Below are 13,172 nucleotides of genomic sequence, written 5' to 3'. Positions count from 1 at the left end.
AAACCTGGCACAAGCCAGAGCCATGGAGTGGGCACAGAGTGGGCACAGGGAGGCCTGGGACATCTGACACAAATCAGAGCCCTGGAGTGGGCACAGGGCTGCCTGGGGCATCTGGCACAAACCAGAGCCATGGGGTGGGCACAGGGATACCTGAGACACCTGGCACCACTCAGATCCGTGGAGCAGGCCTGGGGTGGGCACGGGGCTATCTGGGACACCTGGCACAGGCCAGAGCTATGGAATGGGCACAGGGTGGGCACAGAGCTACCTGGGATACCTGGCACCCCTCAGATCCATGGAGCAGGTCTGGAGTGAGCATGGGATTACCTGGGACACCTGGCACAAGGCAGAGCCTGGAGCAGGCACAGAGTGGGCACAGGGCTACCTGGGACACCTGGCACAAACCAGAGCCATGGAGTGGGCACAGGGACACCTGGGACACCTGGCACCACTCAGATCCATGAAGCAGGCCTGGGGTGGGCATGGGGCTACCTGGCAGAGCAGGCACAAGCCAGAACCATGGAGTGGGCACAGGGTGGGCATGGGATTACCTGGGACACCAGGGCAGAGCCCTGGAGCAGATCTGGGGTGGGCACAGGGCTACCTGGGGCACCTGGCACAAACCAGAGCCATGGAGTGGGCACGGGGCTACCTGGGACACCTGGCACAAACCAGAGTGATGGAGCAGCCTGGGGTGAGCATGGGGATACCTGGGACCCCTGGCACAAGGCAGAGCCCTGGGATGGGCACAGGGCTACCTGGGACACCTGACACCACTCAGATCCATGGAGCAGGCCTGGGGTGGGCACGGGGCTATCTGGGACACCTGGCACAGGCCAGAGCTATGGAATGGGCACAGGGTGGGCACAGGACTACCTGGGACACCTGGCACCACTCAGATCCATGGAGCAGGTCTGGAGTGAGCACGGGATTACGTGGGACACCTGGCACAAGGCAGAGCCTGGAGCAGGCACAGAGTGGGCACAGGGCTACCTGGGACACCTGGCACAAACCAGAGCCATGGAGTGGGCACAGGGCTACCTGAAACACCTGGCACAAACCAGAGCCATGAAGCAGCCTGGGGTGGGCATGGGGATACCTGGGACCCCTGGCACAAGGCAGAGCCATGGAGCAGGTCTGGGGTGGGCACAGGGAGGGTACAGGGATACCTGGCACAAGGCAGAGCCCTGGCACTGGCCCATGCCAGGCTGTGGCAGGCACCCTGGCCCCGCAGGCAGCCCCAGCACAGCCAGGGGAGGCACAGGGGAGGCAGCACGTTATTCTTGGAAACCAGGAGGTGAGGTCATGCTGCCTGAATGCTGCAACTTGAGGCCAGACGAGCGGGGCCAGTTGTGCTTGGAGAGGAGCCTGGGTGTGCAGCCAGGGCTGTGTGCAGGTCGGGAGGCTGGAGAGGCAGCAAAGCTTTCTGAAGGAACAGGGCTCTTCCCTCTCAGCCCCTCAGAGACAGAAAGGATGGGTTTGAAAAGAGCCAAGCACGCTGGTGTGGGGCACAGGAGGCCAGCAGGAAGGCTGAGGAGATGGCAGATCATAGAGCTGGAGAGATGCTGCTCCTACAGCCTCTCCTCTGGGTGCCTCCCACGTACCTGCACCACCCTGCAGCCCAGCAAGAGCTCCTCCATCTCCTCAGACACCACAGCACACCCAGAGCTGTCTGTGAGGAGAGGAGTCCCCAGCTCCATCCTTCAGGCTTCCTCAGCTGGAACCTTCTGGGAGTTTTCATCTCCTGTGCCCACCAAACGTGCCAGGAGACCTGGCTCTCAGGCCGCAAACTTCACTTATTATTCCATTTATTATTCCATTTATTATTCCTGTATTATTCCATGTATTATTCCATGTATTATTCCATGTATTATTCCATGTATTATTCCATGTATTATTCCTGTATTATTCCATGTATTATTCCTGTATTATTCCTGTATTATTCCTGTATTATTCCATGTATTATTCCATGTATTATTCCTGTATTATTCCATTTATTATTCCATGTATTATTCCATGTATTATTCCTGTATTATTCCTGTATTATTCCATGTATTATTCCATGCATTATTGATTATTCCTATTTTCCATGTATTATTCCATATTATTCATGTATTATTCAGTATATCTGTATTATTCCATGTATTATTCCTATATCTGTATTATACTTATATCCTTATATCTCTATATTAGTATATTCAGGATTATTCTGATTATTCAGTTATTAATTCAGATTATTTCATTATTCATTATTCAGTTATTAATTCGTTATTAATTTACTTTATTCACTATTAATTCATTATTCAGTTATTAATTCAATTATTTACTATTTCAGTTATTAGTTTTATTAGTATTTTCACTATTATTTCAGTTATTATTTACACATTGTTTTGGTTCTTTCAGAGCATGGCAAAGCCCAGCCTTTGCCCTGCATCACTCACTGCTCAAGGCACAGCCATCACCTCCACAGCCCCATAACCAGCACTGCCCTGGAACTGAGGTTTTCCTGCTCTGTGTGTGGAACTGATGGCACAGCCAGCACTAATCTTGCCAGAGGCCAGCAGGGCTCAGTGTGAGTGGCAAAATCATGGTTTTACCTGGTGGTGTTTGGCTATTAAATCACACATGCAGGGGCTGTGCTCTCATCCAGCTCAGCTCCTCAGCCTGGTGCCGCCTCTGACCTTCAGTAAATCACTGCACCTCAGTTCCCCACCCCTGAAAACATGGGAAACGTCTTTTGCAAGCCCCATGGCTGATGGCATTAGATCATTAATGAGAGGAAGAGCCCCACCACTTCCTGAGCACGTACCAAAGAGAAAACCCCTGCTCCTTATCAGCCCATCACAGCCCCGGCTCTGACTGCTCAGAACATCAGAAGTGTTTAACAGAGATTATGGCAAATCCTAAATGGTTTAAACAAACTCCAACCCCAAGTCAGTAGACTCCTTTGGTCAATGAGATAATAAACCACAGCTTTGGAAAAGTCCCAGTGATGTCACTGCAGTTTCCACAGCTTTTCAACCACGTCTCGCACAGAAGGCCGCGGCGAAGACATTTGTGATTATATAAAATACATGGCAGAGCTAATTAAAAAAACATCACTGAGAGGGGGACAGAAGAACAGCAGACACAGCAGGCTGTTTGCCATGAGCACGAGCCCAGGATCTCCACTACTCCCTCACTTCAGGGGTGTTTTCCCTGATGGATTTTTGGGGGCACACGGGGTGCTCTGGCTGCACAAACTCACTCAGCCACCAGCTCCGAGCTGCCTGCCCTAATTCCACACCAGGCACTTCCCAGAACAGCAAACCACAAGCACCATCCTCCTTCCTCCTCCTCCATCAGGGGAACCATCACTCATGGGTTATCAGATGAGGCCAAGAGCGAGGCAGAGTTTCGCAAACACGCCCCAAAGCACCGAGGATGCTGCAGAAAAAAATCCACCAGCCCTGAGCTCCTCCAGCCCTTCCAAAGCTCACCAGAGTCCACATGAGCATCTCCTGCTTTGAAGGTGAAGCCAGCAGCGAGGTTTTTTCATTTATTTTAAAGGAAACCTGCTCCACAAAGAGAGAAAAACTCCAAAAACTCATCACCTGAAACACCAGTCCTCACTCTCCAGCCTGGCTCAGCTGCCATTTCCTCCTGGAATTAAGGCAGCCAGCCCAAAGATTAGTCTTAAAAGTGGAATTTGCAGCAGGCAAAGAGCCCTCGCTCCCAGCCCCACCACTGCAGCCTGACCACAGCCAACCCTGCCAAGCCAGGCCAGCAGTGACCTACATACAGCAGCCTCCACAGAAATTACAAGCCTAATTTTGCCTGCTAATAAATCACAGCAAGGCACAAGGAAGAAAGGGGTAAGGAACCAGGCATTTCAGCTCCATTCATCACCTCTCCCCAGGCTTTCTGTTCCCAGCCTGCAGCAGATCATCCAGCTTCAAACAGGGGCAGGGCACTGGGACCATCCCTGGCTGCTTCACATGAGAAAATTCAGGGATGTCACGCTTCAGGTACCAAAAAATACAATAAAATTGGAGGTGGGAAACAAAGATGAACAAGAATTGGTAAGAAAAGTAGAGGAATGTCTTGTTTTCACTCCATTCATCACCTCTCTGTTCCCAGCCTGCAGCAGATCATCCTGCTTCAAACAGGGGCAGGGCACTGGGACCATCCCTGGCTGCTTCACATGAGAAAATTCAGGGATGTCACACTTCAGGTACCAAAAAATACAATAAAATTGGAGGTGGGAAACAGAAAGATGAACAAGAATTGGTAAGAAAAGTAGAGGAATGTCTTGTTTTCACTCCAGTCTCACACCTCTCTGTTCCCAGCCTGCAGCAGATCATCCTGCCTCAAACAGGGGCAGGGACACTGGACCATCCCTGGCTGCTCCACACCAGGTAATTCAGGGATGCCACGCTTCAGGTACCAAAAAATACAATAAAATTGGAGGTGGGAAACAGAAAGATGAACAAGAATTGGTAAGAAAAGTAGAGGAATGTCTTGTTTTCACTCCATTCACCATCTCTCTGTTCCCAGCCTGCAGCAGATCATCCTGCTTCAAACAGGGGCAGGGCACTGGGACCATCCCTGGCTGCTCCACACCAGGTAATTCAGGGATGTCACGCTTCAGGTACCAAAAAATACAATAAAATTGGGGGTGGGAAACAGAAAGATGAACAAGAATCTGTAAGAAAAGTAGAGGAATCTCTTGTTTTCACCCAGGTGCTACACAGCAAGCAGAACTACCATGCATTAACTCTCACACAGCAGTGTTTTATTTAATGATGTGTCTCTGCCATGGACTGTTGCTCTGCAAGGAGAAGAAAATTGGCCCTTATGTTTTCACTGCTGCTAGAACACTTTCCCCAAGCTCAAACTCTCCTGGAGCACTGAAAAGTTCTCTTCAGCAAAGTGATTCTCAGCAAAACCCTTACCAAAACCAGCTCTTGGTTTGGGAGGAAGAGCTTCAACAACACAACAGTGGCTGGTGACCCAAGAGGAAGCACAACATGACCAGAAAACACCAAGAAGGGACACAACTCTGTCTCATCCTCCAGTGAAGGATTGCATTGTTATACAAGATTTTGGAACAGCAAACCTAAAGAATGACACTCCAAATGGAAAGGTTCACTGCACAACCAAAGCAGGCAGCAGACAGATTTCAGCTGTGGCTCCTGGCCATGGGCCATCAGGATTCTTTTAAGCATCATCTGAAACATGACAACTCGATGCAATCACTTCTGTGGATCCTGCTTTAGGTCATCTTTCCACTCTGCTGCAGCCCATGAGTAATTTGGACCCAAATACCTCCCCACAGGTCTCTAGCAGAGACGTCAGCCCGGCTGTGTACTGAGGAGGGGATGAAGTCAGCACTCATCATGTCTGGGGCAGTCACCCACACCAAGTTTGGGCTCTGCAGCTCAGCCCAAACATCCAAACAGAGTGAGCCAGGTTTGGGCTCTGCAGCTCAGCCCAAATATCCAAACAGAGCAAGCCAGGTTTGGGCTCTGCAGCTCAGCCCAAATATCCAAATGGAGTAAACCAAGTTTGGGCTCTGCAGCTCAGCCCAAATATCCCAAAGGAGTGAGCCAGGTTTGGGCTCTGCAGCTCAGCCCAAATACCCCAATGGACTAAGCCAGGTTTGGGCTCTGCAGCTCAGCCCAAATACCCCAATGGACTAAGCCAAGTTTGGGCTCTGCAGCTCAGCCCAAATATCCCAAAGGACTGAGCCAGGTTTGGGCTCTGCAGCTCAGCCCAAATATCCCAAAGGAGCAAGCCAGGGTAGCTCACATCATGAGGGCAGGATGAGCACCCCTGGGTCTGTCCCAGAGCCCAAACTCCAGCGCAGCAGTCTGGAAGGTGCTGGAGGGAATCACTTACAGTAGCAGCTGCGCTGCTCTTTGAGAAGCCAGGGACACGTCCAACCACTCAGCTGAACTCGTCCCTCCCCGTCAGGGACGCCAGGAGAGGCCAGGACAGGGGACAGGCAAGACAATCCCTTTTCCTACAGGAGACTGAGTGTCGAATATTCCTCGCCCCGCATGAGCCACATTGTGTCACCCTCCTACAGCCCAGCCCTGCACTCCAGGAGGTTCTCAACAAGCCAGGGGACCCGTGTGACAAGTGCCACCAACCCTGACCCTGACAGCACCAGTCCCGTGCCCCAGGCAGGGCGGGCAGAGGAAGCTCCGGCCTCCTCCTCCTCCTCCATCCTTCCTCTTTCAGGGCTGCGAGAGGGAAGTGCTGGGATCTGTGCTTTAAATATGTGACTCAACTTCAGAGGCGAGGAGGAGCCCGTCTGTCAAAACAGGAGAGGATTTCGCTAATTTTCAACCCAATGAGATGACAACACAATGTCACCCTGAGTACAACACAGGAGCAGCTCACAAGCGGTGTCTGTGGCATTTCTGAAGGAAAATCCAAACTTCTATCACCTAACTGACCCCAATTCCTTAACCACGGACATTCAGCACTGTACCTTGCCCACCCCACCACCTCTGCAGCACAGCTTGTACCCCCAAAGCTCCACCTTTGTTCCCTCACTCATGTTAGGAACCCCAAACACCAACAAAAGGGCAACTCTGAACACAAAAGAAGTGGGGTTATGGATTTAGGTGGGAGTTAGAGATTTAAGAGAGGGTTATGGGTTTAGGTGGGGTGTTTTCAGCCTTCCCAGCTCTCGGGGTAACGCCAAGGATTGGAACAGCTCATGTGTGGGCGCAAATTGCACGGATGCTGGAGAACACGGCGCTCCCACCAGCAGCCAGCCTTGCTCCTGCCTCACCCGGCGTGCCAGGAGCCATCCAAACTTCCCCAAGCCTGCCTGGCAGGGACACACGCTCCCCTCCTTGCTCAAAAACCTCGTTTTAAAACAAGGAGAAGGGCCCCATCACCTAGAGCGGGCTCAAACACACCTTGTAGGCACTGTTTATCCACGCCTGCCGAAGAGAAGCAAGTTAGGGACAAGGGGTAACATCGTAACGCTGAAATATCGCCGGTGGGAAGCGGGGCACGGCAGCAGCTCGGTGTCAGAGCCGGGAGGGGACACGGAACGGGGACAGCGAGTGTGGGGTGCTCACAGCACAGAGCACGGAGGGAACCCCACGTTCCGTGGTGTCCCCCCATCCTCGGGGATGCACCCCAAGATGCGCATCCACTTGGGGGCATCCCAGCCAGGCCACGTCTCCTCTCCACTCCTATCCCCCCTCAAACCCCCTTCGGGCTACCAAGATGTCATTTCCAGCTACAAAGCAGCAAAGCCGCGTCTCGCTGCTCGTAAAGAGAGGGGGGGAAAACCGAGATTAAAGCGCGGCCGGAGGGGCGGGCGGCAGCTCATTGTCCCGGCGGCCCCGCTGCCGCCCATGGCCCCGGCGGGACCCCCTTGGCCCGGCAGCAGCCACCTTCCATCACTGTCACAGCGCCGCTGCCCTGCCCGGCCCCTCCCGGCCGAGCGCCCGCGCCGGCCCCGCGTCCCCCCCGGTGCCGCTCCCGGTGCCCGCTCCCCGCGCACCTTGAGCGCGAACTTCTCGCCGCTCTTCTTACTGAAGATCTCCAAAACTTTCCCGTTGATGCCGAGCCCCAGCACTTGCGTGGTGACCTTGTAGTCGTCCGTGATGGCATTCTTCCGGATCTGCAGGCCGCCCTTGCCCGGGAACGGCGGCGGCCCGTGAGGGGGAGCGGCGGGCGGCGGCGGCGGCGGCGGCTGAGGCGGCGGGGCCGGGCTGGGGAAGCCGGCGGGCGGCGGCGGCGCCCCGGAGAGCATGGCGGGCACCGGGCGGGCTCCGGGCGGGCTCGGCGAGGGCTCCGGGAAGGCTCCACCGAGCGGGAGGGAAGGCGGAGGAGCCCCGCGGGCCGTGCGGGATGGGCCGGGGGTGCGGGGGGTGAAGCAGCAGCGCCGCCGCCGCCGCCCCCCGCCGGTGCGCCCCGGCCCCGACAAGAGCGATGGCTCCGGTGCGGCGGCGGCTCCTCCTCCTCGTCCTCCTCCTCCCGCCGGGCCGGCTCTGATGTCAGCGCCCCGGCCGCCGCCGGGGGAGGGACGGGGCGGGGCGGCCCCGGGGCTGAGCCTGCGCCCGCCGGACCGGCCCCGCCGCTGCCTGAGGGGAGCTGGGGGGCTTGGTGCCACAGGGGTACCGGAGACCCTCGGTGGGTCCCCCAAGCGTACCGGAGGGGATCGGTCACCCAGGGTACCGGAGAGCCCCGGTGGGTCACCCAGGGTCACCGGAGAGCCCCGGCCCCGCCACCCCCGGTGTCCCCGGTGCCCTGGAGCCGGCGGTGCGGTGGCAACAGGTCGCGGTGTTCCCTCCGGTGACAACAGGAAAGAATGTTGGGAAAAGCGTGGAGGGACAAGACAAGGGGGAATGGGGTCAGGTTGGAAGGTTTAGGCTGGATATTAAGGGAAAAATTCTTCTCTGTGAGGAAAAAATTCTTCTCTCTCCTCCTCAGGGAGGCCCTGGCACAGGGTGCCCAGAGAAGCTGTGTGTGGATGCCCCATCCCTGGAAGTGTCCCAGGCCAGGTTGGAGCAATCTGGGACAGTGGAAGGTGTCCCTGCCCATGGCACGGGTGGAATGACATGATCTTCAGTGTCCCCTCCAAGCCAAACCATTCTGTGATCGCACAATTCAACCAGATACAGCTTCCCACCATTCTATGATTCAAGCAGTAACAGCTTCCCACCCATGCCTGGCCTCTCCTTGCTGCCCCAGGAGCATCCTGAGGTGACAAAGGGCTGCTCTGAGGGTGGGTGACTGCTGGTGCCCAACACCTCATCCACCATCGCTCCATCTACAGCCACTTCTCCTGCCCAGGAAGGCAGGAGGTGTCACCAACACCACAGCACAGAGAGCATCAGGGGATGGGAAGCAAGTCCAAAAAGAGAAAAGCCTGATGTCATCAGCCATGTCCTGATGATAACAAATTAACTCCTATGTCCGTGTTCATCCCAGAATCCAACAAAGAGAAAAGATCCACACCGAGGTGCAACCTGCCCTTGAGCTGCCTGACAGCCACTAAAATCCAGTGAGCATTCCTTCTGCTAGAGTGCCACAGGAAATCAAGGTATTTGGATATAAAAGGCACACTGATAATCCCTGTTTTCTAAGTAAAGAACGTGTTTTTTGACATATGTGTTTTTTGACATCCATCCGTGTCGCTCAGCTGTCCCACAAAAGGCAGAGAGTGTGCCTCGGGGAAGGGTTGGAGGAACATCACGGTATACACGTGACGCACTGTGTCCTCCACAAGCAGCTGCCACCACCAGAAAGAAGAATCCAGGTCCTAAAAAGGCACAGGACAGTGAAGGGCAGGACAGGGAAGGGCACACTGAGGCCTCTGCGTGTCCCCACACACAGACAAGGCCACCCCGCAGCAGGAGCCATCTGCTCCACCTCTGCCACCTCAGCACCTTCTGAGATCAATAAAATCCTCTCAGGTTTTTTAATCAAGCCAGCAGGACTGCTCCCAGTGTCACACAGGCAGTGGCTGATCGATAGCTGGGTGAAGCAGCACATCCAGCTAATCAAAGCACGTCATTAGCAGCAAGAGACTGAGCGTCTGTCAGGAGGTGGCAGTGACAGTCACCAGATGGGAGAGTGAGTAAACCTACACCAGGCGCTGGCAGCTTTATAAATAAAACTCTTGTCGAGCTCCCCGTGCCTCTCTCACTGAGTCCTGAGTTTCCCTGAGAAACCTGGAGAGCAGCAGAGCCTTCCCCCGCTCCTGGCTGAGCGTTGGCTGAGAGATTTCCCTGTCACGGATATGTTTGATGAAAAATCCTTTCATTAGGATCTTTTCTCCTGAGAAGCTTCTTCAGCTTCTCCATGTTTTGCTGCTTTGGAATGTGATTTAGAGAATTGTTTACCCAGCATGTGAAATTGTTTTTACTTGGTGACCAATGACAGCCATCGGTGACAAGGCTGTGAGGAGTCACAAGATTTTATTATCTTCCTTTCCTTTCCTTTCCTTTCCTTTCCTTTCCTTTCCTTTCCTTTCCTTTCCTTTCCTTTCCTTTCCTTTCCTTTCCTTTCCTTTCCTTTCCTTTCCTTTCCTTTCCTTTCCTTTCCTTTCCTTTCCTTTCCTTTCCTTTCCTTTCCTTTCCTTTTCCTTCCTTTCCTTTCCTTTCCTTTCCTTCCCCTTCCCCTTCCCCTTCCCCTTCCCCTTCCCCTTCCCCTTTCCCTTTCCCTTTCCCTTTCCCTTTCCCTTTCCCTTTCCCTTTCCCTTTCCCTTTCCCTTTCCTGCTTTCTGATGAAATCCTTTCTTCTATTCTTTTAGTATAGGTATAATATATCATTTTATTTTAATATATATCATAAAATAATAAATCAGCCTTCTGAAACACAGAGTCAAGATTCTCATCTCTTCCCTCATCCTGGGACCCCTGTGAACACCACCACATTTCCTACTTGGAGAATGGATTCATTCTGGGCCTTGCAGCATCTCCCAGATCCTGCACCCTTCACCCCAGCCAACAAGGGGGTTTTTTGGGTGGGAGTTAAATCCCACAGACCCTGCAAACACAGATCAAAGCTCTGCTCTGTGGGGCTTTCCCAGCTCTGGCGTCCCCTTGCTCGGGCTGGTCTCAGCACGTCTGGGGAAAGGAGCCTTTTAAAAGCCAAGTTTTTTTCTCCGCAGAGGAATTTGGTCAAAGGAAAAATGACTGACCCATTTCGCTGCTCCGTTTCCTTTCGTTTCATTCATATTTGCTTTGTAACCCGAGCCTTGAGCTATTTCAAAGATAAACAGCAGCCCAGAGGAGGCACAGTTTGGGAGCCTCGGGTCCTGGCTTTCCCATGGAGTTTCCTCCTTGGTTGCTCACCCGAGGCCAGGGCTGGGCTGGCTCCTGGGGCAGCACAGCCCCACTTCCCTCTGCCTGCAGGCTGGGGGGCAGGAAACCACATCAATTAATCACAGAATTAATTGGTTTGGGTTGGATGACTGTAGAGCTCATCCAGTTCCAGCCCTGCCATGGCAGGGACAGCTTTCCCTGTGCCAGGGTGGCCCTGGACACTCCCAGGGATGGGGCGGCCACAGCTGCTCTGTGCCAGGGCCTCCCCACACTCACAGGGAAGAATTTCCTCCAAAAACCCAATCTAAACATCCCATCTTTTAGCTCAAAACCATTCCCCCTTGTCCTGTCACCAAGACTCTTCAGCACCTTCTAATTTACCTTAATTTCTGAGGTAAATCTGATGCTTGCAGGGAGTGTGTCCTTGCTCTGTTTCAAGTTGTGCTTGTTGATAAACTTAAGATTTCTGCTATAAAATCCATGTCATGGAGAGAGATGTTTCTGTTGATCATTACCCTTTCACAAGGTAATTGCAGTGAAAATCTTGTGCTGGGGCCAGTGGGAAGCAATGAGCCCTTCGGTGTGAATTTATTAAGAAATAAAGAATTTATTAAAAAAATAACCGTTGAGGGGCAGGCAAGAGAAGGCCCAGTGTTTCAAGTCGTGCTTGTTGATAAACTTAAGCTTTCTCCTATAAAATCCATGTCATGGGGACAGATGTTTCTGTCCCTCATTGCACCTTTCACAAGGTAATTGCAATGACAATATTCTGCTGGGGCCAGTGGGAAATAATGAGCTCTTTGGTGTGAATTTATTAAGAAATAAAGAATTTATTAAGAAATAACTGTGGAGGGGCAGGCAAGAGAAGGCCCAGTGTTTCATGTCGTGCTTGTTGATAAACTTAAGCTTTCTCCTATAAAATCCATGTGATGGGGACAGATGTTTCTGTCGATCATTACACCTTTCACAAGGTAATTGCAATGACAATATTCTGCTGGGGCCAGTGGGAAATAATGAGCTCTTTGGTGTGAATTTATTAAGAAATAAAGAATTTATTAAAAAAATAACCGTTGAGGGGCAGGCAAGAGAAGGCCCAGTGTTTCAAGTCGTGCTTGTTGATAAAGCTTTCCTCTATAAAATCCATGTGATGGGGACAGATATTTCTCTCCATCATTGCACCTTTCACAAGGTAATGCAACGACAATATTCTGCTGGGGCCAGTGGGAAACAATGAGTACTACGGCGTGACTTCATTAAGAAATAAAGAATTTAATAAAGAAATAACCATGCAGGGGCAAGCAAGAGAAGGCCCAGTGTGACCATAAATATTTAATTTAAATCAAAATTTAATTTCTGTGCCCCTGAGCGGCGGAGCATCGGTGATGCAGAATTAGAGAGATTTCCCCGAAATGCTCCAATCCATGGTACAGAGGGGATAACGGGGTGCCAGGTCCCCGTCCCGGGGTGTCGGGGTGTCCCTGCCCCGCTCGGAGCTCATCCCGGAGCCGCCACGAGGTGGCCCCCGGGCCCCGCCGGGTCCCGCTGTGCTATAACGGTGTCCTTATAGGGCACGGGATAAAATAAGGCGGGTGCTGGTGTGAAAAATGCATGTATTTTACGATTGGCTTTTTGCAAATATTAAAATTAATATTATATGTGTTTACGTTGGAAAGTTATGCTGTGTTAATTTTCTCAAGTAGTGTGTTAAATATAGTTTTAGGTTATAACATAATGTTAAAATAGAAACTGTGCTGTGTAAGATACTTTTTTTAAAGAAAGGACTCAGCGAGATAGCAGCCACAGGACACCTGAATCTTTCAGAGAAAGGGAATTTATTGCTGCCTTATCGAGTTCTTTCTGCCTCACTCAGCCCTGAAGACACCGTCAGGATTAGAGGAAGAAGCTGACACTGCCCAGACAGAATCCTGTGTTTGAATGGAATTTATGCACCATGGATGAGGTGTATGAATATGCAACAGGCTGTTGCTTTTAAGGGTTAATCCTCTGTTACCATGGGGCCTTTTTGGGCTTATTTTGCCCAGAAAAGGTACCCAGACTGTCCATAACTCTTTGTTTCTATTGTCTCACATTGTCCTAATCCAAATTGTCCAAATTATTATTACTCTAATTATATTGCTATTTTTATAACCATTTTATTATCATTAAACTTTTAAAATTAAAAAGAAACCCAAGTGATTGGCGTTTTACACACTGGAATGGTAAGGTAAGAAGAAGGGAAGTTTTTTTTTATGATTCCAATATTTACAGACATTCAAAAGCGACAGTGGATGAAAGTGCTGCTTCTCCAATGACACTGGACAAACCAACAGTCCATTAAATTTCTCCTTTAAAAAATCCCAAACAAACCAACTCAAAAAGCCCTCTGTGAAC

General features: G+C 51.8%; 1 protein-coding gene across 1 annotated transcript in view; it reads right to left on the bottom strand.

The window, feature by feature from the left end:
• MAPKAPK2 (MAPK activated protein kinase 2) overlaps positions 1-7,922 on the bottom strand; it is a 43,098-nt gene extending 35,176 nt beyond the window's left edge. The window contains exon 1 of the mRNA XM_064733228.1: positions 7,511-7,922. Coding sequence (XP_064589298.1) covers positions 7,511-7,762 — 252 coding nt within the window. The 5' untranslated portion in view covers positions 7,763-7,922. The remainder of the gene's footprint in view (positions 1-7,510) is intronic.
• Positions 7,923-13,172: the final 5,250 nt, after the last annotated feature.

This window comes from Zonotrichia leucophrys, chromosome 26 (genome assembly GCF_028769735.1).
Source record: "Zonotrichia leucophrys gambelii isolate GWCS_2022_RI chromosome 26, RI_Zleu_2.0, whole genome shotgun sequence".
NCBI lineage: Eukaryota > Metazoa > Chordata > Aves > Passeriformes > Passerellidae > Zonotrichia > Zonotrichia leucophrys.
The sequence above is the reverse complement of the archived record's forward strand: the minus strand, read 5'-3'. Positions and strand labels throughout refer to the sequence as shown.